This window comes from Sinohyriopsis cumingii, chromosome 10 (assembly GCF_028554795.1).
Source record: "Sinohyriopsis cumingii isolate HCF-2022 chromosome 10, ASM2855479v2, whole genome shotgun sequence".
NCBI classification, from domain to species: Eukaryota; Metazoa; Mollusca; class Bivalvia; order Unionida; family Unionidae; genus Sinohyriopsis; species Sinohyriopsis cumingii.
In genome coordinates, this window is record NC_142970.1 from 67,981,683 (window position 1) to 68,008,544 (window position 26,862).

The window sequence follows — 26,862 nt, forward strand, 5'->3', positions numbered from 1 at the left end:
CTGAATCGATCGATACGTCCAAGCTATACGTACAAAAACAAGTCATAACTATGTGCATATATAATCATTTTTCTTACCAGAGAAATAAGCTAGTTGTATTTGATTTAGCTGTGCAATAATTTCGGTGTGAATTAAATTCAAATCGAAGTTATAGAAATCTACACCTAGCTATAACAAAATCTGTTGTGGTAATAACCCAGATCATTATTGTTTAATAAGAAGGAGACCATCGTGCCTAAGCTTGTGAAAGTGGAACATGAAAGACAACTTCATGCTGAAATATCAACCACAGTAACTGATACATGATACACATAATCTTTGAATCGAGTCTGAAACTGATATGGGCTGCACAGTCTGACTGTCACATATCACATATAACGGCTTACCATTAGTGGCGTGCCAGTTACGCCAAAGACCTTATTAAACACATCAGTCCTGTTATCATTTTATACTTAAGAGATACCGTGGTATATAATGATAGAAAATCATCTTGGCTCTCGAGACATTTTGAAAGAGTTTATAGAGATATCTAAAATATGTCATAAGTTAAAAAGTGGATGGTATAAGAGATATGTGGCAGAACGACGCCTATGTATGTATCGTTTGATGTATCAAAGATGCTCACAATATCTTATGTACGTTTCTGAAATATACCAAAACCTGCTAATACATTTATAAACTTAGGAATAATCTTTGGAGTGGATTTGAATAAACTAGGCTTTGCTAATGAATATATTACGATACAAATAATAATGTAATATGTATGAAAGAATAAAAACGAAGCGGCCGACTATGATTTACATTCTTTCCAATATCGTTATATGAACGATACATTCAAATTTACCTGCTTTTCAATATCGTTTTATGAACGATACATTCAAATGTACATGCTTTTGAATATCGTTATTTGAACGATACATTCAAGATTTCGCTTATATCGGAGTGTAGATCATACACCTTTTTTTGATGTTCGGTGATAGGACATAATTCACGTTTGTTTGAAATTCCATTTCTTAAGTTCATGTTTGTTTTTTGTCGTTGAGGTAATTGTTGTTGATGGTTCCATGTTAGAGACTTTATAATTTTCCTTATCTTTTTGTTTATAATGGAATCAGATTTCTTAATATTTATTTTGAGATTATAATAAAATTCTTGTAAACGCAGTTGCTTTTGGTGCCTTCCCTAATCCAGTCCAAACCCAGCTTCATCCTGTGACAACGACCTTAACAAAATCAAACTGTTTCACTAGCAACTTAAAAGGTCATTGATAAGTTCAAGGATGATGAGAGCTAGGGTAAACCAGTCGAAGTGTATGTGGGACTGCGACATAAATGTACTCAGTCGTAGCTGGATCCAATATAAACATTCAAAAAGCCAATGGGGTATTTGTGGAGATGAAGGGTCTCCTCAAGCAATCTTCGCTCACAGGGCAAATATGCCACAGTGTCAAAAACATCAGATGCGTGTTTACCTATACACTACGCATTTGGCCATCATTTTAGTATGGTTCTACTAACGGCTGGCACATTTGAGTATAGTGCATTGTGCATCGACATGCGTTTCATTCATTTGTTAAGACAATTATAGCTGGTAGTTTCGTTTTGACTGGTACGACTTGCGATTTCCCTTTCACAAATGTTCAATTTTGATGTTGTTGCTGCTTTTCATTAATTGACCCCAAACGGTAACATCTTGCTTATTTTGGAGTATGTGCGTTCCGAAACTGTAATTCATAAATGGACACTAGCAGTCATTTGTAATATGTTGCGCACTTTCTATCTTCCTAGGTGCATACATACACCAAACACATTTGTTGCAAGGGTGCCAGCTGTAAAGTCATATTTGAGTAAATGTAACAGTCTCCATTATTCACTAATGTTTGACTACTTGAAGTCGTGTTACCCATTCACGAGATCCTGAGCTCAATCAGCTAGTTCACTTGCATCACTGACTTTCAATAATGATGTAAAACTAACCGTTATGTCAGTGTGTGATTAAATCATTCTGCAAAATATTGCTTAATGTATATATTTACTTGTCAAACAACAACTCTCGCACGGTGTTAGAATAAGAAAGCTGAACCATTGAAATAAATCTGAGAAATTCTTTAACGGCAATTACTCGAAACAATCTTGCTCATGCTATTGTCGACGGCTCAACATCTTTGTAGATGCGGGTATCATCGACTATCGTTAATTCATGTATGTTTGTGCGACCCTTGATATCATCAAGTGGAAAAAATAAGAAATCAGTCTGATGGGCCTTGTTTGGTGTTTCAACATCAAAGAAACGACGTGAAAGTTATATTTGTACTGGTAGATATATGATACACAGCGTTTCTGTGGGAAACCTAGTTATAGCAATCCCATGGGTGACGTTTGAGGCACTTGCTAACATTTCCACGGTTTTTACTCTCAAAAACACAAGTGGGAGATACAATATTTTCGATAATGTCGGGATGTTTGTGTCCATTGTTTGTTTATTTATATCGGGATAATTCAATTTCAATGATATTACCTTTGTTCCTTAATGGCAAAGCATCCATCTGGAATCTTGGCTTTCATAGCCTTTTTGATGACCCATCTTGCGATCTCTAGTTCAGGGTCTCATATCATATTCCTTTCATTGACGAGATGGACATCAGTGCATTGGTGCTCACTCAATCTGCTAGCGGATCGATCGTTTTAGAATTTGAACAAAGTAACGCCACCCAAACCATTTTAGTTCTGGTTTAAACGCTTTATCATAAATGTAACCATCTTTAAAGTCAAGATTGAACTTGCTTATCATATCTGGAAGTAACGGAACGTGAGGTCGAGGGGGAATATTGATATATTCGAAATCTTAGCCCGATTAATTTAAGACTGGTATCGCATATCGAAAGAGAGAATATGGATATGAATTGTTGCACGGTTGCAGTGTTCTCAATGTAAGCATCCGCTGCCAGTTGAAATCACACCAAGTCAGTACATTCCGCGCTAACACGCAATTAAGTACATACTGATAAACCTAATTATAAACTCAAACACAAGTGGCGGTTAAAACTCGTCCGGTTAAACATTAAATGCTTGAAACTGAATTTCATCTACCGCCACTAATAATGCAAATAATGCAAACGATTGCATTCCAGAGTAAAACTAAACGCAGAGTTTAGAATGTGGAAGAATGATATGGGATTAAAATAAATAATTATTTGCCATATCCAATTTACACTAATATCCTTTGATGTAAGACACAGCAGAATGTATACGAATTACCAGATTTCCAACTAAACGTTAAACCGAGTTGTCAACTTGTTTGCTTCCATGAAATGGTAAGCTGATAAACAAATGAAGTGTTTGAACTTTATTTATTGTATATATGTTAGGGCCATGACCAATGTCCGATAAAATAATTCAAAACCTGAGCCTAAAAGATAATAATCAAGTACGTACCACACAGTAAATATACATTATTTATTACTTTTCTTCACATGGTATACTTTAAAGGTAAATACATAATCATATTAAGAAATACGTGAAGACGACAATAAAGCCAGTTTAAATCCGTATGATTATATGCAATTCTCCGTGGTAATAACTCAAATTCATTCCCCAAATAATTTACGTAAAATATGTTTGAATTATGTTTGCAATTTTATACCTTTCAGGTTTCATGCAACATATGCAAGACTGTGCTAATAACGACCAGTTATATGTGTGTAAGTGTTGTCTATATATTCTCATGTTTCTTTCGTGCGCTTTCCTATTATTGTCTGACAGTATTGAAGGTACATGGATAATAGTTGTAAAATAGTTTTCTAAATAAACAATTTGGTGTCATGTTCTAACAATTACGTCATTATTTAAAGGACGCGACATAGCAACACGTTTCAGACATGCATACCATACTTCTATGAAAAGCATGTATGAATGACATGAAACTTTTAGGTACTAATCACTGAACCATGCTAAGCATAAATAAATTATACTTAAATAAATTCAATACAGACCCTGCAACGTGCCCATTGAAGCACATCAACATAGTGATATGATATACAATGTGCAATTTGTTTGTTTGTTTATATATTATAGCCAAAGAATACTTCTTCGCTATGTCCGTAAGATACCAATTTCATTGTATATGCAATATATATTTTATCCCTGTATAATGTAAATCCAATCTGATTTAATTAGGAACAACACTAGATATGGTTGTAGAGTGCATTTGAAAAGAAAGAGTTTATTTCTGGCCCTTAAAAATAATCATTTTGTTTTAAACTCTCTACACAATGAATGCAAATAGATGCCTTTTTGTAAAGTAGTCACAAAATAAACAAATATTTAACACTAACGCAACACGACTTAAATAATACATTTTTTATGCAAAACGTTTGCTTAGTTTACGTCCCAAATAATTGCTTAAAAATGTATATGTATACACTACGTAAAGCTAAATTAAACCAAAACAGTTGTATACAATTTTATGAATTACGTATTTACCTGGAATAAAAATAGATAATTATCAAGGCGGTACTTTGAAGAAACAAAAAGACCAAATAAATAATTGTTGTATCACACGTCCAAAAGTACTCATCATTTCTACTGAACTGTAATAATGTCAAATGGCTTGATTTATTACAATGTTATAATTCCGAATATATATAAATGTGTCTTTCCATAATAATCCTAAAATGTAGTGGTTACTTTCAAAACAGTCAATGAGCACTTCTTAATTTGTCCAAAAATACAAGTGAATAAATAAATTCTCTTTGCATACATATATCCAATTTGAGATTTGTCACAACTGCAATTCATGAGAAATTAGTGGTAAAATAAATCCAACATATTCTCACCTAGTTCGCGTCAAAAACATACGAACTCGGCAACTAGGTTAGCCTTTGAATTGATGTTTTAGCAAACATCGTACACACTTCACATAATTCAGATCAGCAGAACTTATACACTCAATAACATACAATCTTTCTAGCGAACGACATCAGTTAATAATACATACCAGTGTATACAGTACATACAAATATGTCACGCCTGATCATATTTAGCATGTGTTTTAAACGGGGATCATGCTTTGTGCTAAAATATGATATGGCAACTCAATTAGAGCTTTTAAAATGTGATATATGTACCTACCTAATGCACTTAATATCCTATCTCAGATTTATACGAGAGACACTTCTTTATGGAACATACGAAATATTATCAACAACCTCCCCACTGCAGTTCACATCACGCAGGTAAGTTCTATGTGCACAAAGATAAAGTGAGTAATATCATTACATTGCCAATATTTGAGGCAAACTACGTACTTAGTTTACACAGTTAATATGTTTCAAATCATGAAATTATTTACCAAGTGCACATCTGGTTTCAATAACCTGTCTAGCATAATATAATTATTCAGTCTACATCATATAAATATGTTGAATTATCGTATTACACAACGTTTGCTTTAATCAATGTAGTGGCGTTAGGCATCAATATAAACATTATGGGAAAACACTTACATATGATGCATTACGAAGTTATTGCAATAAGATAACTATTGGTGACTTAAATGAAGCAACATGATCTGAAATTCTCCTACATAACAGTCATAGTATTTGTGAAGTTATAAACACAGCAATATACTTCTAGGTGCGTGCAGATTGCGTGATATAATATCATTTAACTACTTGCATCTGTAATACGCCCTCTGTAACATTACGCTTACTAAACGTCAAATTTATGGCCTCCCATAATAATTTGCATGATGAGAATCATCAGGGTCAAGAGCGCCATTTACATGTGAGAAAATATAAAAATATGTGGTCTTAATGAAGAATATATGAAGGCTAACAATTTTGAACATGACTTCATTGATGTCTTGTGTAGAAATTATCCTAAGTAAAAATTAAAGTGACTGTCAAATACATAAGATTTATAAACCTATACTTCCTACTATAATTCGATGACAGTTTTAATTTATATATCTTATGTTGTCTCTATATGTGGTTTAATTTCAGTCTGGCCTGCCCTGGCTTCCATTGGCAGCGATATATGCAGAAATGATATAGTACTACAGGTGGCTTGTAAGCAATAGTTTTTAATGAATATTTTCATCTTGCTGACATCTATATATGTCAACCTCGTCTCTTCAAAAAAGAAATTCCAAAGAGTTTCGATTGTTAATATAATAGAAAACTGGAGAAACATCTTGCAAAATTAGTAAAGTATTAAACATGCATAATAAAGGCTTTGAGTCTCGCAAAGGATACCACAACATTGATCAATACCTTATAAGTTGTAAACTAGAGAGACAATAATTAATTTTGATGTCAGTCAATGAATTTAACATATAGAAGATTATTATAAACATTTTAATCACATTTTCATGCGTTATGTACTTGGGTAATATGTAGCAATAAGGCATATTTTTTTCTTCTAAACTTCTGATGGAATTGCTAATAGAAAAGAACTACATTTAAAAACACATATTGGAACAACCACACACATATAAGCACACACACATACACTCACATATGACTATCTGATGCAGTTTAATGTATATTTAATTTGCATTTTGTGTTTGATTGATATTTTTGTTTCACTATATGCTATATATAATTGTAATTTGGACATGGTCTTGTCCTAAATCAAGTCTATATATATATATATATATATATATATATATATATATATATATATATATATATATATATATATATATATATTCTGTTCTCTATTATCAAGATTAACTCTCATGATTATTATCTTTGCCTACGACCAGGACATTATGTTCACTAGGTTATTCATTATAATTGTGTTAAAAAGAACATTCTGGTTATCACTACGAATTCATCTTGTAAACATTTAATACGTTAATGAACGAAAGTTTCCATTACGTTACATTTTCTATAGAGAATGTTAACCAGGACTTGAGGTAAAGTAGAAGACTATATAATCTGTATATATATGTATACATATGTATATATATATATATATATATATATATATATATATATATATATATATATATATATATATATATATATATATATATATATATATATATATATAACATTCTAATAATTAGATATTATGGGATTATGTTATTGAGATTCAACAAAAGAATCGTGGTACATGAATACGAAACAAAACACCAGAGACACATCAACACTGTTAGTGTTGTATGTATAGTGATACATTAGTACAGTTTATTCAGAACTTTAATCAATATGACATTTGCTCGAAAATCTAGGATTATTTAGGATTTTAGTCGCAATATCATAAGTTCGTTTGAAAATGTTTCTCTTTGTATGAAAGAGATGTACATTATTCGTTGATTTTTACAAACTTCTTCATCTCACTATTATTTTACCCACCTGTTAATAAGACCATAGGGCCGTATAGAGAATCGTACATCTGTTTGCCTTGAGGTCAATATTTGTGTTGCATCTTTGCCAACATATCTTCTATATTTCTACAGCAATGTTTCGATCTTCTGGAGACCAGTGCTCTTGCTTGAAAACGGCAGAAGGTACACACCCTTTGTTCATTGCTTCTAGCTTCGTATTTGCTTCCAATACAAATGTCTGTATGTGGTTATGCTTGCGTTGTCATGAGTCAACATGAAGCAAGCCTTCTACGAGTTATGTACACATACTTGATTGAGATACTTTAATTAGTATAATGTTGTCAACCGTTTATACAAAACTAGACCACGTTTGTCATTTTGTAACTTTGTTTGAATAAATACTGCGTTCTATGTATGGATGGTTTAGGATTACATGCATTCATTGCAAAGAAAATTATTTGGCTGAATTAACGTTTGATATTGAGTATGTTTTCTTTAATTACGTGGTGGCATATGCGACATTTACAATGATTCTTTTAATTCTTGAGCAGGTAACGAAACACAGCAACCACTTTATCCAGCCAATCAAGCCACATTCTCACCCAGAGTACCGTCTGATCACTGTCTCCAATATCAATCATATGCATGTAAGTTGTTATTCCCCTGCTCTGTAACACAATTGTAACTTGTGTTACAAGTAACACATTCCACACCATAAATACATAAACGTGGTATATTCCTACAATTTGCTTTAATCGATATATTTAATTCCTCGACATCCGAAGGTTCTTATATGGGATGAAATGTTGCATTTGTGCACGTTACAGTGAAGCATCTCTAGTTCGTTGCACTAATACTGTTGGTGGAAATTACAGTTTATCACTGAACCTTGCAAGCAAGTATATTCAAATGTAATTAGGACATGTAATAATCTTAGGTGCAAGAGCAGAAGCTTGTGTGTAATTCTAATCAGAATTTTTCCAAAATCCACAAAATTAATGATAAAAATATTTACTTATTGATTGTTACAAACTATTTCAAACATCTGGTTCATTTTTACATGTTTTGTTTTAAATAATTACTGCTTTAATAATAGTCTGGCGCAAATACGTCTGGAGAAGCCTTTTCTAATATAGTATGTATCAACCACACAATGTTTATTTCTTTTCATGGAAGTTAAAATGCGTTAGATATTTGAATTACTTATTCCTCTTTATGATTAAGTACGATAAAAACATTCAGTTATAAATCCATATAGCCACAATATTGTATTGCAATGAACAACATATAAAATATTCACTATGCATCGTTAATATTATCCAGTAATTTATTTCCGATTGAATGCGAACTGATACTTTGTGTCTAGATAGGTTATATACTGATATGCGACCTGCCTCTAAATGGGCAGCTGTGAAAACTCGAGAAAATTAGTAATCATTCTGAATAATTTTCTTACATTGTAAAATATAAAATGCAAACATTATGTTTTTTAAAGAGAAGCCATATAAACATATACTCTGAATTGGCACATAACCGGATTATAATCTTTATAATTCAGTAAAATATATCAAACATAAATCGTACACAAGATACACGAAATATTTCTGCAATGAAAACATATACAAAATCAATCTAAATAAGGTGCAGTTTTATGGTTTCCAGCTATTAGAACAATATTTATATTTGAGGACGTGTTAATGATAGGTAGTACTGTTCCTGTTTAAAGGAATACAGCTTTCTGTAGCTTATACAAGAAGGTGTAGTGCAATGCTACACTTTTGTACATTTTGCACTTGCATATTTCGTAATTCAAGCTCAGTTTACGTCAGTGGAGATTGCAGTGTTGTAAACTATTTCTAGAATGAGTAAAGGAAATGTTAGAAAATACACCTTGCTTAATTGCATGCTAGTATCGTTGAGAATTCGATATATTCATCTTCACCACAACTAGACGTGCACTTGTTAAGGATATATGTTGTTAGTTTACGCACAGTTTTACACAAAATGTGACTTTGATTAGCGTAACAAATATTGCTTGCATTTATTGTTTTGTTCATAATATTGACACCCATAACATGAGATAGAGAGAATCAAAATCAGTTTTAAATAGTTGGCTTTTTATTTGTATTTACAGATTTGTACAGCCTGAGCCTTAATGTCGACCTATGTGTGAGTGTCAACAACAGTAAGTATATAGCCTCTAGCTTCATCACATGTTTCGATATTTGAAATGTACCTACTGACGTACACTGTTGGACATAATATTGAACCTATTGCGAAAAATACAGAAAAATCGCAATAGAATGTTGATTATAATCGCATACACAAGAAAGAATAATAAGTTGGAAATATACATGTACTACTTTAAGATGGAGTCCAAACTGAAATAATGCGCAATTTTAAAGTAACCATAAATGAAACCCATGTTTACCGTACGACAGGATGTTTATTTCTACCTCGGTTTATTTAACAACCATGTTAACATATGACTGAAATGTAAGTGATACTCATTTAATTATACATATACTGTTGAGTTGACGAGTATTTATCACATGTGATGAGAATAGTACTAAGCGAAATATTATATCTTCAGTAGAATAATTGTATGAACTAAAATGTGACATACCTATATTATCATGCATAATTCAGATTCGAAAGATATATTAATAAACGGACAGGCAATATCTACTTCATATTCAAATCGTTTTAAGTAAACGTTCCATGGTATATCGAAACAGGAATTACATTTGAGATACAAGTCAAACTGTCATAGAAAATATAGGAAATACTATAATAACACAAGAAAAATATTAAATAGTTCAGTTATTTATGAACGATATATGCAACTTTTTAAACATAGTATAAAACAAGAAGCTCAGAGTTAGCCAGAAGTAGTACATTCATGAATGATTTAAGTCTGCAAGGCTAGTTATTGTCTTTATCGACATGCATGCAAAATATAAATTATTTTCTAAGAACTTCAGATCCAGAGATGTACACATAATTCAACAAGGATGCGAAGTTTAATTTCCCAATGTTAAATAAGTGTATATGTCTTTATTAGTAATCTATTAAGATATACAAGTTAATATTTTATTCAGTAAACAGCATACATCATGAAGAATGAAAATAAGAGGTAGTTTAGGATCACTGGAATTGATATGAATCTTAACCCCTTGAATGGACAATCGCGTTCGTTTATCTGGAATACTATTGACGAGAATTGTTTCATGTTCTCGAAAATTGGCGACGAATCTGATTTAAATTATTCTTTAACGAAATATTATACAAGTTCATGTAGAGAGAATTTTGAAACAATCCTTAACAAAAACGTATATATTTTGGTTAACATTATTATCTGAAGTCATTTTGGTAATAAAGTAAAAACGTACTCACCTTTCCTGTTTAGAATTGCTAATGAGCCATACCGTTCGAGCTCAAATGCTATTTCAAACACGCGGTAGACACTGCATGAATTTTAATGAAGATTATCATAAGGCGACCGAAATGACTTGACATCAGTAAGCTTCTTTGTTTATAGCAGAGAACTTTAATCTTCAGAACATAGTGCTTAGTTAACATTTTATGTAAATATAAAGGGATAATTTTATAAACTTGGACGCGAGATTAACCGAACTTTGAATATTTTTAATAAACTCTTATGTCTTGAAAACAATTACTCTTATCTGTAGTGTGGTATTACCTGGCAGACTTACATCATAGAGACATCGACTGCAGAAAGGAAATTATGGACCATATGGGTGGTAAGCATGTGATTAGTTCACAATACAATACAATACAATACAATGCAACACAATGCAACAAAATAATGTACAACACAATTCAAAGCAATGCTATACAATGCAGTACAATACGATACAATACAATACAAAATACAATACAATACAATACAATACAATACGATACAATGCAATACAATATAATACAAATACAACACAATACAATACAATGCAATTCAATGCAATACAATATAAAACAAAGCAATACCTTACTGTAAAAAAACAACGGATTTACTAATGCAGTTTGACGCAATTTGATACAATTGCAAGTTGGTATAATTCATTTAGATATCCTTCCAACCAATATCATACAATACTATACCATATAAATTTACCCGACGTACACTATATTTTAGTCAGATAAATAATGTATTCATTGATTTGTCTGTGTCGGTGAAAAGATTGCAATGCTGGAAGTGGGCGCGGTTGTCAAAGGATACATCTTCAATATAAGAACATTATATCTGCTTTCTATCTATTTAAGCTATTTTCCGTGATTTTGAACAGTCACCGGACAGCTGCTCGTGCATAAGACATAACACCCAACACCACACAGTAAATCTACGTAAGTATAAAACACTTGGCATGCCATAATAATTTATTACAAGGAACAGTATTTTTTGTCAATGTTGTTAATTTTGCCAGTGTATCTTTACTTATGTATAACTTTCAAGTATAAATCACCATGAATCACTCATTCACATCTAACGAAACAAAATTCACTTTTGTCCAAGACAAAAGGCTCGTTTTATAATGAAAACCGACACTATAACAGTTATGAAATAAATTTGTGGTAGAAGTTAAAGTTTTGTGAATTAATTTGTGTGAGCACCTCATTTTCAAAATTAACATATCACATATATAGTCTCATTCAATCGCTGCCAACACACACATCATTCTAGTAGAGCTGAAATACTGGCGCACTATATGAACTCAATTAATTAGACGCCGAATCAAAATTATCTAGTATAAAAAATTGAACGCAAAATTATTCTATACCCTTTCCCCAAATAAATACGGGTATACCTAGGCCACTATAGAGGATTTGTATTTTGTAAAATCTAAATATGTCTACTTCCCATGATTTTGTCCCATTTATTAGCTGTGCATTTGTATATTAAGAATCTGAGAAAGTGAAGCGACCTATCCTACTAATACAAATTGTTATCAATTTTACTAGATTTTTGTTATCTGTATCTGATGGTAACTCTTTGGGTTTAACACAGATTACCTGTTTGAACAAGAACTGCTACCCGAGCAAGAGCATCTTAATTGAATAGCATTCGAAATCTTGTCTTGTTTCAATTGGTGCAAAATATTCTGTGGTTAACGTACCAACGGTAGACAACAACAATGAATAATAGTTCTTTATATAGCAACAAAAAACAGTGTTATCGCACCTGCTGGTGCAGTCAACGATGGTGTGATTGCAATTTCTATGATTCCAAGTTGACCTAAAGCTGACGAGGGTCTGGAACGAGCATTTCGCCGAACATATTCGTCGAGAGATGAAACAATTTTTAACATAGGCTAAACTACCCTCTTGTACTTTCCCCATATTTAGGCATAATCGTGCGTGTATATAATGATAAATCTAATTTGAAACACGTACGACCAACTTTTAAGTAGTCGACTGGAATGATACTGATTTATTTTGCTAAACTTATATATATATATATATATATATATATATATATATATATATATATATATATATATATATATATATATATATGTATATGTATATATACCTTCGACTCTAATAGGGGCCCCGAGTGGTAGAGTGGTTTAACGCGCTCTCCGTTCGTTTCGGATCACTGCCATCTCACCTCCGTATGCGTTGGTTCTAGTCTCGGATTCAGCCAATGTGGGTATGTGAGAAAGCTTGCCCGTAGCTTCTCGTGGGTCGGTGGTTATTTCCGGGGTTTTCTCGGGTTCTTCCTCCACCATTAATACTGGACGCCATGTATAGCCTATCGTGTGCTGAAAAATGGCGTTAAACCCTACAACAACAATCGACTCTGATCACTTTAGTCAACTCTCCATACGCTATAGTCAGATCTGAGCAGTTGAAAGTAAATCTAGCACTTTGTACTAAGAATAACACAGGCCTATACGAGAACACGTAATGACGTTATGTACAAGTTTTACCAAATAAATTATCGGCAGAACATTACCGAGCAATAAACAGGTTCAGGAGTGAAACTAGCTGTTTCCAAAAAGAATCATATGGTACTAAACGTTTCGTAGTAAAATCAGACTTTACTGCGAACATGAATCTCCTGTTCAGTCATATACAATGATTGAACATATTTGCATTATACTATTTAAGCAGGTGCTAAACAGAAACTATGCAAAACTAAATGTTGAAGTACAATAGTTATAACATATGATAGACATGATACATTTATAAATAACTCACATACATCTAATGCTGGAGATCTGCAGATCCTTAAGTAGAATATTCGCTGGCAAGACGCTTCCGTAGTATAATGGTGTTGTCCTAAGGTGAAATATTAAAGAAACGGAGGCAGTTTTGCCTCAATCTCCAGACGTCTTTACGTGAAAGAATAAAATTAAACGTATTACGCAACCGCAATGCTATCTGAATTTGATTGGGATCATCGTAGAATATGTGTAATTTCCTGTTACCTTGACCCAACAACACATATATGTCAATATTAACTGTTGGTTCCGATATATACTTGAACTGGATATTTCGTTATTAACTGTGCATAAAACATTTGCGTTAAAAACTGCAGACAATATTTTTAACTTTTTGTAGTACTGCTAGTGCGTTACATACGCTGCGTGCAGAACACATGCTCATCACAAAAACAATATGAGAATATGTTTCATTACATTAAAATACCTTGCTGGAGGAAAATAAACTTGATACTGAATAATATATATATATATATATATATATATATATATATATATATATATATATATATATATATATATATAAAATCAGAATTACTGTAGAGATGGGCTCTAATATTATTCTGGAGGAAATCAAGGAGATCTCATTAATTGGCATCTTTCGTCCCGACGAATATCATCTTAAGCATGCAATACAAAAGTGCATCGTTGTTTAGTTTGAAAATATCTGACATATTTAGCCTTGTTCAAACGGTTTTATATGCGTTTTCAGAATCATATATGCGTAATATTCTCTTAACCTGGTTAACTTATAATAATATTAGAACTGGAATGTAATAAACTGGTCTAGCTGATGAGTAAATAAAGAAGGTAATATAAAAATAATCACCAACATTATGGATAACAGGAGTAGTATAGAAAATATATAATCTTGGCTTAATAAATTATCAAATGCTATTTCATTCTTGGAGTGGATATTTCTGTTTGAATCCCTGATAAAGCAGGCTTTTATAACACATGTTCTTAACGTTTAAAAAATTGTGGTTGATTTCAACACTGCCAATACATTTTGAAATATAAACAGTATACACATCTGAAACTGATATATTTATTTGTAGCATTATATATGTTAGAAATGCAAGAAAAAAGTTACATTGCTAATATTATCTCGCAAAAGGTCAAGAAAACACCTCGTTGTTTTCACTGAATTTAAAAGGAAGGGAGGGGCAGAAATATATATCGCATTGGTAGATATGATTGTCTCTCGTTCTTGTGCTTGGTTAATGTAGCACATTCTATTAATTCAGATGTTATTTCAGCCAAAATATATAACCTTATGCAGTGTATTGTTAGCGATTATAAATATGTTCAAGAAACAATCTATTTTACTTACAGACAATTTGGACCAGAGCTACTGCAATAGATATCATGAAGAGTACAAAGGCGAGTGATAAATGGTTTTAAATCGATCTATGCTTTCTGGAATCAACTGTTTCCTGTCTCAAAGGCAGAAAGCAATAAAGGGACGGTTATCAAAATGGAACATATATGCACAAATATCATTGCTTTACAAATTCTACCCGGTATTTTATTGTACATAGCTGCTGAACGACTTTGGACAAACTAGCAAAAGAACCACGGTTGTACATCGCGTCTTCCTACTTTGTACACTAGGATGACGCTCGCAATGAATAAAGTCAATGGAGGAAAACAATCTATTTAATAACTTGGCAAGTCAGATCAGCATTACAAACATCGTACCTAATATAAGCTTGTGGACAAATGTGCAAGCACATACAAGCACACAGACATATAATATTTTCTAAACTGGTTTGCTTCTTTCTGTTATTTAGTCATAGATGAACAGTTAAATATTGAGAACCAAACTTATATCATGCAGGATATAAATTGCGATCAAGCTAGCTAAATGATATAAATGGGTCAAGACAATTACGTAATTTAATGATTATGCATTCTAAAGATGGAAACTAAAAAGATAGCGATATGGCAAGATGCGCTTCATTTCCCCTCCATCGGACACCCGTTCAAGAGTGTAATTCTTTCTGGAATCACAAGTAATCGAAAATGTAGCATAGGTTCTAGGATCGGAAGAAATTAGTTTGCTTTCTCTGAATGAACAGTCCTTATACTTTAAATCATTTTACTCTATTATTTATTCAGAAAATAATCTGTTTATTACTTTTCCAAAAATATTGCCAGCGTTTAGGTAATAGCCATTTGAAAATATACCTAGATTAAAACTTCAGATCGGACAGTGGTTGACAGTGCTATATATGGCGAGTATATTAAACTACTGACGTTCTTGATAACATTATCAAACACATTTGTTTGTACTCGCTAATCTTGTTCATGCACGTGCCCTTTTACTATCGATATCAATAACTTCCAATGTCCAAATGTCTGACTATATCATTGTTGTAATTATTTAAAGTGAAACGCTATTGAAGTAATGCAATTACTTTTTCATTTAAACTGTGAAGTCGTAGTGTTCGTGCCCTTGATGATGTGAACGGTAGATAGCAACATCGCTTGTAAAGTGTTGTTTGAAAGATTTCTTCAAAATATACACCTTTTCCGGAAAAGAAACTATTCAGTTCGTATATAGCCATACCGAAACATTGATGTGTGTTTATACATTTTAGGCTTAGTCAGAGATCGACATGACAAATATGAAACACGGACGAAATAATTTACGTTGAATCGATCACCTGAGTATGGCTAATGGAAGTCTTCTTTGAAGAGTATCTGTCCCATCTAAACAATTAAAATGGAAATCAAGTTGGTATTAACACAAGCCAGGAGCATGATGAACAGGATAGAGGTTATTCGTAATGTAAAAGCTTGTAATACTGCAGAATAATGTGTTGGTTTTCAGAAACAATTAACAGAGAGAAGAACGAAAATTAGGACAAAACGAAAGAATGAGTGATATTTGTTTACAAACGATATGCTACAGGCAATAACATGGATTTAGATTAAACATTGAAACACTAGCCTGTTAGGAACTAGTATGTGACTTTGCAAATGATCGCTCCCATTAAAACTGACTATTCCTACCTTTGACCAAAATGAGTAAATATGAACTACATATTGTGAACCCTTTGCACAGTATACTTGAATGATTTTTATATATAAGTAAACATCACGATATTGCCTCTATTTCAGTGCTGCTACATGACGAGATTTATGCACAAATACCTCCACCATGCAGGTCACACCAATACCGTGAGAAATTTTCCACTCTAGAAATTTCGTTATGATATCTGTATAATAGACGGTCAATCTCTCTGAGGCAATTGTTCTTGTCAAATGCTTTAGAGTACTTTGGTGTTAATCTGACATAAATACTATATTGGCATAAACTAACATAGTTCTACATTATGTTTATTTATGTACCTATGTTTGAAAGCTAGTACTACTTCACCAGATGAGCAAAAAAAAATTCAAGTCATTCATATACCAATTATATTGTTTGTGCCTTAACCAAAATCCATATATTTTATTTGGACATTCCAAAAAGGGTTATTAGAGTTACGTACGAAACTGTCCTTCAATTTGTCATCTCAATTGGGGTGTGTTAAACGCAGATGTATTTTTATTGATTTCCCATCAGAAGCCAATATAACTAATTAAAACAAATATTGCCTGAATAAAGTTACTACGTTCGAAGTAAGATTGTAAGTATAGACTATTAATTTAAGATGTATTTAATTTAAACCGTATCACTGATGTTTCCAATTGTTTCAGTTTGGGGAAAACTCCTTCGGATCAGTGTAGGTGAACTTGAGACAGACTGTAGGGCTGATCTTATACTTCATGCTGCAGGTATCGTATCTTCGTCTTTGTCTATCCAACTGTCTAGCTTATTGACACGTTGCTCACTGACAACTAGCTCCCCGTTATTTAATTCAGCTCTGATTCATGTAATCACCATTTGTATTTCTAACCGAAATGCTTCATGAATAAGTATAGGTATTAATGTTTGTTCATGTTTAATTAAACGTTTGTAATATGCATATATTATTGACATTCGTATGGACTTAATTTACTTTTCATTGTTAATAATTGAATGTGTTGTATTCTATGCACATAACTGTAAAATTCCAAGTGTATAATTGTACGTTTCTATCAAAATGTAGCCACTCATCAGATGACAGAAAGTGATCCATGCACATGTTCACACGGTACTGTATGCTTATCTACCTATCTACCTCTTTATCGATTTATCTATGGAGATATGTATCTATATACATTTATATTTCCATATGTGTCGGTACACACATCTTTTATAGGCAACCATTAAGCGTGTTTCCATTTTAAATGCGTAGCCTCAGTAACTATGGAAAAACAGTAAAGCAACAAATGAGTCATATATATCAATGGTTATAATTGATATACCTTTGTATATGAATATGTCATTTTATCTGTGTTTTCTATGCAAATATAAGAAATCCTTATATGACTAATCTGATTCTTTATTAGGATACGTTGTAATCAAATGCATTGATCAACATGAACATGAAGATCCTGGCACTTTTATAAACTTTGATATGGATAATATGTAGCGTGATTTCTCAAGTGTTCGAAATTAAACATAAACTGTCAGTCCGTCAGTAGATTCCATATACAGTTATCATCTTATGAATCTTCTTTCTACCATGACAGATGTAGTATGGTGTACATTTCGGAAAAAAATTCAAACCTAGGCATTACTTGAGATAACATGCTTACGAACTGATCTTAAATTATTGTATATCTCTGCTTCATAACGTTAACATTTGGTTTCCAAGAGAGATATGAGGACTAGTCGGCCTGATTTCAAGATAATGTGACTGATACATGTCTGCGACATGATGATCCAGTGCTAAACATCACTATAAGATGCCACGCTGCATACATCGTATCAATATCCCTGAAACATTGTATGTGTGTGTGTGTGTGTGTGTGTGTGTATGTGTGTGTCTGTGTGTGTCTCTGTGTGTGTGTGTGCTGCCTACATAGCAAACCGTTTCCACAAATTCAAGATATTTAAAACATCATGCAGTAACAGGATCGCCGACGCAATCTGTAACGCCAACAGTAGCGACGTCAGCTACCTTAAAACCAACTTTTACAAGTACAGAAGCTTCACCAGTGACAAGTAATAGCTTCCCAGCAACAAATACACCTGCTACGAATATCAAACAAGTAACAGAACATTTAATAGGTAAATATACACATGTATCCTTTTCATTTTAAACATTTAAACAAAAACACAAATAAAACAATCGACAGTGATTCCTCGGTGCATAGTGCCGAACTTACAAGCAGTGAAGTTTGCTAAGACTAGCCTGAGTCGGTAGTCGTGGTGGCATGACTGGAAAGCAGCGTTCTTTCGTGTTCTGTTTTACTTTATGAACTGGTTTAGTGTTAAGAAACCAACGACAAAAAATTTAATCTTATTTTGCCTCTGCAACTACGATCAGTACTAATTATCGCAAAGTTCGTAACGACATGTAAATGATTATTGAATAATGATAATACATATATTTCGTGTCATATTTTGGATGTCCCTATTAAATCTTAATGTTATATAAACAATATTATTGTGACAATACCAGTCAATGTTTGGAAATCTATAAAAGCAAGTTCAATATTTTACTAAACTATTTATGCCGAGACACAATGCCTACTAAGGAATGATATTGCACACAAAATTTGTTTACATTATTAAAAACGCATACTATTCAGAATATATTATATAATCACCCCATGTTAGATAAGTTGTTATATTATTCACAGTTTACCTAAAGTTTTAATTCCCATATAGTCCTCCTTTGTACTATTATTGTTGTGTTAAATTTATTTCTTTTATCAATCTTACTTGTAGACCCATTTAGAGCTTGCTTTGAATGATACAAATATATCATATTCTTTCCTCCAAATTTTTCTATACTCATGCCACAGTATAATAGTCTTCATCCACTACATATATTTATATACAGTGCTCTGATAAACGTCTAAATGATAAAAAAAATTATAGATAACTAGTCGCGGTTATAGATAACTTATAGATTTAGATATAGATAGTTATAGATAACTAGTCACACACACTAGTCGCGGTTTATTTTTCCCTTATATTCATTGCTTGGTAAGGAAAGATTTATATATATATTTCTGGATAATTTTTTGCTTTACTTTAGGTCTTCATATATGTAACAACGCATCTACTATCTTCTCGATTGCTCATAACGTCACTGTTGCTCATCCTGGCGCATCAATCTGCGTGACGGGAGAACACAGCTCTTCAGAAGCTCTTGTATTCATCAGCTGCAATACAAGCTCCACAGCGAAATGGAGAAAAGGAGAAGATGTATACATGAACTCATGATAGATTTTTTAAAATTCATTTCTCTAGTTAATGAAAAGAATGTATGGATAAATATGGTGTTAAAAGTTCGAGTTGTTTTCGATTTTGGCATTTAAACGAAACAAAACGTTTTCAATCGCGATTCTCTGACAAGAAGTTTAGATTTTTTCTACGTCTAATGCAATAATGTTTCCATACTCAACTCTTCAGATCCTCCTAAATTAAGAGGAAATATCAAATGAAACGACAACCACTTAATGTCCTATCTAATACATAAGGGTTTCTACTTTTCAGTGCGAAATTGTAATGATTCGGACAAAACCACAGTCTTCAGTCGCACTATAGTGGGTCTAAGTGAAAATATAAGAAAGTACAATAAATTGAATCAATATGTATAATTATTGTATACTTGCACAAAGTCCGACAACGTACTCATTCAACCTAATGTTGTACGTTTGCTCCAATCATATACACTTAAAAATATGAACCAGTGCATTGTGTGAAGTTCCAGTTTAGTACTTGAAACAAGTAAATATGGATGAATACGTTGCATTCGATACGAATTTACGCTTTGGAAAGGCCTTAAATGGTTCGTTAGCACTGGTCTCGCCATTACGAAGAATTCTCAAACAGATTTAAGTTCAGCACAAATTCTAGATTCGCATGCTATCAGAATTATGAGTTCATGCTGATTTGAAGTTTCATAATTCCTTTAATATTGTGGCTAATTTTGATAATGTACTAATTCACACAGCCCAAGAAAATTAGGAAAACAGTTATTTTAATTTCATAGAAATAATCATTTTTGTCCTAGACCTAAAAGAAAGGCTCTATTCCTTTTATGTTTTCAGCAAATAGGAAACAACCTTGCTTTCCTTTCTGATACTTGTATTTTTATTTGTGGGTGTATATGACATTGGTTTTACTCTACGGATGTCATGGTGTTATAACTTCACAAGCTTTCATCTCATAGGTGTTCATTTTCCCTGTCAACATCATATGTTTACCTTTTCTAACTTAAAATATTTAATTTTAGTATCAGTCTAATAAAATATTTCTAAATGTCAACAACGGAATCACATATATCCTAACTATGCAATGCAATATGAATATACCTTGAAAATAGTGAATTTTAGTTAAATATCATTATACATATTTAGGTATGAATCTCATATATACAAATTCATTTATTTGTAGAACAGTGAAGAAGTTTGCATTTTGTAACAATCTACCATTGCCACATACCATTTATATTGCCGTCAGTAATACGCATTTCTGAACAACCAAATATATTATGCAAAATCCACGAGCATAGTTTCCGATGGACTGTGCTTTTAACAATCGTGTATACAGCGTCCATTTGACCCAATAACCATTCACTATATTACATTTGCACAGGTAATGGAATTATGTAACAGAATTCCGTTATACACCCCCATAGCCACATTTAATACTGATGGAGTTTACGAACCAAATGAAGGGATGGCCGGCATATTTCTAGGATGTCTTCCGAATGGATTTAAGGTACTTATATATAACATGTAATAATTCATATAAACAAACACGGACGTTAAATTTCATTTATACATAGGAACAATTCTAAATACGTTCTACACATTATGTGTTTGCATATTGAGAGATTATGACACAAGCATTCAATTGCAGATTACGTTTATGAAATACGATGAATAACTGCTAACCAACATAAAATTTATACGAGAAAGTTATCTTGCAGATATGGTGATATGACCCGTGAACATGGGAAATATATATGCCGTTACAGCCTTTATAACCTTAGTTTCCGCGTACGTCGTTCAAGCTTCGAATAACTGACCTTAAGGACTTGTTCATATTCCATATTCATAGTTTCTCTCTAAGAAGAACGGTGAAAACTGTTATAACAAAACACCAGATTAAGTAAGGTATTAGAGCTGTTTAATGAACATGAGACGGATATATCGGGATTTGTCACCAAAATTAAGTGGTTATCAAAATATTACTGCAGCTTTTGTTACTGATTAAGACTGTAAGTTACAACATAAGTAGCGCAAGAATTTAAAAAAATCCAAATACGTGTCTTAAGAATGATATAAACATAAGTTTGAAGACGTTATGCCCATATTTATGTCCACTCTTTCCATACCCCAACAATATTCACTATTTCATTTTATGCAAACGATTTATTACTGAAAATTAGAAATTTAAAATTGAAACGTGTTTCCTTAATTGAATGATGAGGCTATTTATTTCGCAACTATGCACATTGTACGGCATTATAAACATAAAAAACTTTCGTAAAATGATGTGCCGTAAAGTAGTATACAAACTATTTGTTTGGTTTTTTTTGTCGCTGTAGCAGGACTGCAAATCCGTTAATGGCATTGTCACATAATATAAATATCGATGATTACGTTACATGCTTTCATATCACACTGATTATGTTTTTGATAAATGATTTAATTTTGTTTCTGTTTGCACCACTTGTGACCCTGATATGAAGGGATGATCACACAGTATATTATGAGGCAAATTCTACTTCATCCCTCCATATATGCATGTTCGTTATTGTTTGTCCTTCGAGTTTGAATTTAACAATGACGTGTCTAACTCATTAGATGTGCTTGAACACGTGATAGACATCACAGCGTTGTCTTTTGAACACTGCTGAGGTGTTGTCTGTCCGTGCAACTCCGTAAGGGTTGATGGCACATTTGATGTGTAGACCTTTAGTTTGTTGTGCAGACTGATGCCTCTGTGCTCTAACACATTTATGTGTAATCTAACAACGTGTATTCTTTCATTTGCAATTTGGCGTTGATGTCAACATCGCTTGGGACTGCATGCTACAGTGCATCGACTTGATGTGTTTGCGTATCCGTTGCCAAGAGGGTTTGGACATTTACTGTGATAGTAGGCATCACTTAAGCCTTTCATGGCGGGTTTGAAAGCTTCTGTGTCATTTTGAGACTGATTGAGAGATCGATAGTCAAACGCTGAAGATAAATGGACCATACTCTGTTGCATTGCAAGCTCATATTCGACGTTCAAAAAACAACCGTCAGCAAATAAGGGGACACAAACAGTTTCTTCTATTAGGTTCATCTTCACCTACATTATCGTCAAAATAAAGAGGTTGGCATCACTCCGTTACCTGATGTCAGTTTCAGTGTCATAGTCATGAGAGAGATAATTATATACTTTCATGACCCTATTTATGACTGGGAACTATCGGATGAATCACAATCGTCCACAACAGGACCTGGCATGAACGCATCTTATTGCCGATCCATTAACATAAACCCTTCTTGTTGCCACCACTGACTGTTTCAAAGCTTTGTTTACGTCCGTGAATGTGTTGAATAGAGTTGAGTTATATTCCTGAAATTGAACCAATTGAGGACAATCCACAAACACCGTGTCAAGGTTACCTTGTGAACTCATAAAGCCACATGTACTCGATCAACAGACCTTTAACGATGTTATGAACAAACGATTCTGTAGCAATTCGGTGACGATTCTGCCGGCTGTCTACGACATGGATTTACTCTAATGGTTGCCACAGGGTGGGTTGTTGCTTTGCGGTTTGTACAATTGGACGATGGATGCGTTTTTGTACTTCTCTGCTAATATTGACTTCAAGAGTTCGTTCATCTTCTGTTTCTTGTGCGAACATTACTCTTTCTAGACTTCTCTTGGTATTGCAACTGAGCCATGCCATTTGACAGCAAGTAAATTGCTTTAGTAGTTTAACTCAGCATTGGAGGATAAGCAAGTGATAGCTGAAGTTTGCTACAGTGGAAGATCAATTTCCACTTCAATGACATGTGATGATCGATTTAGGATGTTTTTGATGCATTATGCCCATATTAATAGTTTAGTTTGTTGTAGGCGAGCAGTATCCGGTTTGTACTCAGTTTGGAATATACTTTTGATGAATGTAGTGATTAGATTATCATCACATTAGTCCTGTATTGTATTATATATTAGGAGGGCTGAATCTAGTTACCTTGTTGTCCCGCCAGGAGTTATATAACTCTCTGAGCTTCCAATGAACAGTCAGCTTTGAAGGCTGCATTCGTATTCCGCTGAACGCTGTCTTTTGTTGCAGTCTTTCATCATTCAATAATCTTTGTATGGCAGCTATGTTTCCATCAAATCAATATTAAAACTTATCTGTGGTGGATCCGAGCCTATGTCAATTTTTCCTCGACATGATTTGAATCAGCATTAATTGTTTGCATTCGGCAGCATGATTCTTGGACAAATACCCCTTTCACAGTCTACTGTTTCGATATTGAGACATTTAATATAAGGGTCTCATTTTGTAAGTTTTTGTCCGCTACGCTGAATCTGGATATACAACTTGGAGACTATGAGTTTATGGTGAGCTGAGCATTATGCACTTATCATATCCTACATACTTTATAAATTATATCTGACCATTCTCCTGATGATGACGTGGCTAGTGACGTGCTAGCGCTTTGACAATTGGTAGTTTAGTACGTGGAAGACGGTGTTAGTATTTAGGATGCAGTGTTCAGAGCTTTGCCTCTGCTGGTAAAATCAATTGTTGCATTTGCTAAAGTCATGTTCGTCATTAACATATGCTTGTTGATATGTGCTGGTTGTAGCATAAGGACCTGTGCGATAAGACAATCCAGGGTTTCCAAACGTTTAAACGTAATCTCATCTTGTTTGGGCATAATGGATATATAGGCACTAAAGATACGTTTAACTTCCTTTGTGAGACTTGTGCACTTTATGACGAGGTTAGATCGTTCCTTTGACCTTGGACACTACAAAAGGTGAAGAGGTTCCTATTTCAGTGTGTTCTATTTTCTAACTTAGATGAGATTTACTCGAGGCTACTATCTACATATTTAATTTGGATAATTATCTACCAGTTAACACTGAATATTTCTTTGCCTGCTGGGTTGCGTCATCCTTGCCGATTGACCGGTTCAACAGTCACTTGTAGTACCTTATACAGTTACTTACAATAGCAGGCATAGTCTGACCAGATCCGAGCAATGTAGATGCACATGAAACATGCATATATATATATATATATATATATATATATATATATATATATATATATATATATATATATATATATATATATATATATATATATATATATATATATATATATATATTTAATTGTTTGTCAGTTTTAATTTTTATATTTCTTACATGCTATTGTAATGTAAATTTATTCACTAGAGATGAAACTTTTTCAGAAAATTGTTTGACCTTGACTGTTAGTTTATAAACAACAGGTGTTGATCTAAATTCTGACCTGGATTCAGAATTAGTAAACAAAGTTCTATTTTATTTTAAAATGATTGCTTGTTGTCAATGTCATGATGGGACTACGTGGGTTAAGAAGTAAACTCTTTTTTATATATTTTTTTTTCTGGGAATAAAATCATTCGTCTAATCAAGGCCATATTCTGTGTATGTGATATAAACATGATCACCCCCATTTAATTTCGCAATTCTTGTTTTTCCATAACTACGCACTTGTTAGTTATAATGGTGATGTGTAGAGCGAGATTTCTCAGTTTTCGGGCTTTTACACATGGTATCAAGTTGTTTTCTTTGTTGTTGCCAGATTCTGAGTTAATTATCTTCAGATCATTTGGATTTCAAAAGGATTAATTCTTTATTCTCTGGAAATATTTGAACAGTGCATACACAGATTTTGGAAAGACATTGTTTACAAGTTTAATTTGGATTTTCAATATCGGAGTGCCATTATTGGTATTTCTACAAGGAACTGTAGATAAGTACAGTACTGACTAAATCATACGTCATGTCATCCATCTTTGATTTTACATCAGGGTTCAAATTTGAAATTATTAGAACATTTATTACTAGGACTTTTACAATTTGATTCGTTGATTATTCCTAGATTATTTTTAGATTTGATTCTTGAAACCGTATGTTCTTCTCCTTTTTTCATTTTTACGGAATTTTCCAGGAAAATAAATTATTTGTTAAATATTGAAAAGCTTGTTGTTTTCACTCTTTCTTTGTTACTGTTTATTCGGGCCTAAACACGTAGCAAATAACTATAAATCTGTGAAAGCACAAATATGAGAAACAGTCTATTACATTTGGTATTTGTTTCCTTATCATGTTGCTCCTCTTCCGACCATGTTATTATTATTATTATTATTATTATTATTATTATTATTATTATTATTATTAGTAGTAGTAGTAGTAGTAGTACTAATAGAAGTATTAGTAGTAGTGGTAGTAGTAGGTAGTTGTAGTTGAGTTGGTATTACCTATGACATCATTGTAATTGTCACGGTCTTCTGCAATATTATCATCATTATTATATTTATTCTTACTACTGTTTCAGTTTGCTGCTCAGGACTGTAAATCTGGTATTCAAATCAAACATCTGGAATCCGGTGGAATGCTTGCGAATAATACATCAAAATATTTTGTTGTTAGATGGTGAAATAAATCATTGTAAAATAATAATGTTCATTGCATAACAAAATGTGTGTTGATATCTTCGTGCTATTTGGCCTTGCTGTAAGCCATCATTCATTAATGTGCTACTAAAATGGTAGTATATGCAAAATGGTGCAGCCATCATTTTTGTATGAAATTTTAAAAATGTGTAATTTAGCTACACAGACGCGATATAGGTGTGGATACTGTAATACATGTGGAGTATGCGCATTCTGTTATAGCGCCCCGTTTTAAAGAATTCTTAAATTTTTGGTGATTAAACGTTTGATTATTTTAACACTGTGCAATGGAAATAATTAGCTATTTACTAGGAGCAAACGTCACTCAGTAAAGTGTTAGTTTCCATGATGCCAATGGTTTTTTTAGGGAATTCAGCTCAGAGCCGGATGAGTGTCCTTGTCGTACCATAGTCCTTATGAAACATAGAGGTGTACATTGTGGAATAAGCAAGATGGGACTCGGCAGATACCGCTTATGTTGCCA

General features: G+C 32.9%; 1 protein-coding gene across 1 annotated transcript in view; it reads left to right on the forward strand.

Annotated features, from left to right (window-relative positions):
* Nucleotides 1–26,362, forward strand: part of LOC149790332 (uncharacterized) — a 46,081-nt gene extending 19,719 nt beyond the window's left edge. The window contains exons 15-30 of the mRNA XM_089973200.1: nucleotides 3,650–3,700; nucleotides 5,156–5,233; nucleotides 6,002–6,067; nucleotides 7,465–7,515; nucleotides 7,884–7,979; nucleotides 9,467–9,517; nucleotides 11,025–11,096; nucleotides 11,617–11,697; nucleotides 14,913–14,960; nucleotides 16,704–16,763; nucleotides 17,286–17,363; nucleotides 17,678–17,722; nucleotides 18,583–18,744; nucleotides 19,721–19,890; nucleotides 21,286–21,411; nucleotides 26,261–26,362. Of these exons, the coding sequence (XP_089829326.1) occupies nucleotides 3,650–3,700; nucleotides 5,156–5,233; nucleotides 6,002–6,067; nucleotides 7,465–7,515; nucleotides 7,884–7,979; nucleotides 9,467–9,517; nucleotides 11,025–11,096; nucleotides 11,617–11,697; nucleotides 14,913–14,960; nucleotides 16,704–16,763; nucleotides 17,286–17,363; nucleotides 17,678–17,722; nucleotides 18,583–18,744; nucleotides 19,721–19,890; nucleotides 21,286–21,411; nucleotides 26,261–26,362 (1,337 nt within the window). The remainder of the gene's footprint in view (nucleotides 1–3,649; nucleotides 3,701–5,155; nucleotides 5,234–6,001; nucleotides 6,068–7,464; nucleotides 7,516–7,883; nucleotides 7,980–9,466; nucleotides 9,518–11,024; nucleotides 11,097–11,616; nucleotides 11,698–14,912; nucleotides 14,961–16,703; nucleotides 16,764–17,285; nucleotides 17,364–17,677; nucleotides 17,723–18,582; nucleotides 18,745–19,720; nucleotides 19,891–21,285; nucleotides 21,412–26,260) is intronic.
* The last annotated feature ends 500 nt before the right edge of the window (nucleotides 26,363–26,862 follow it).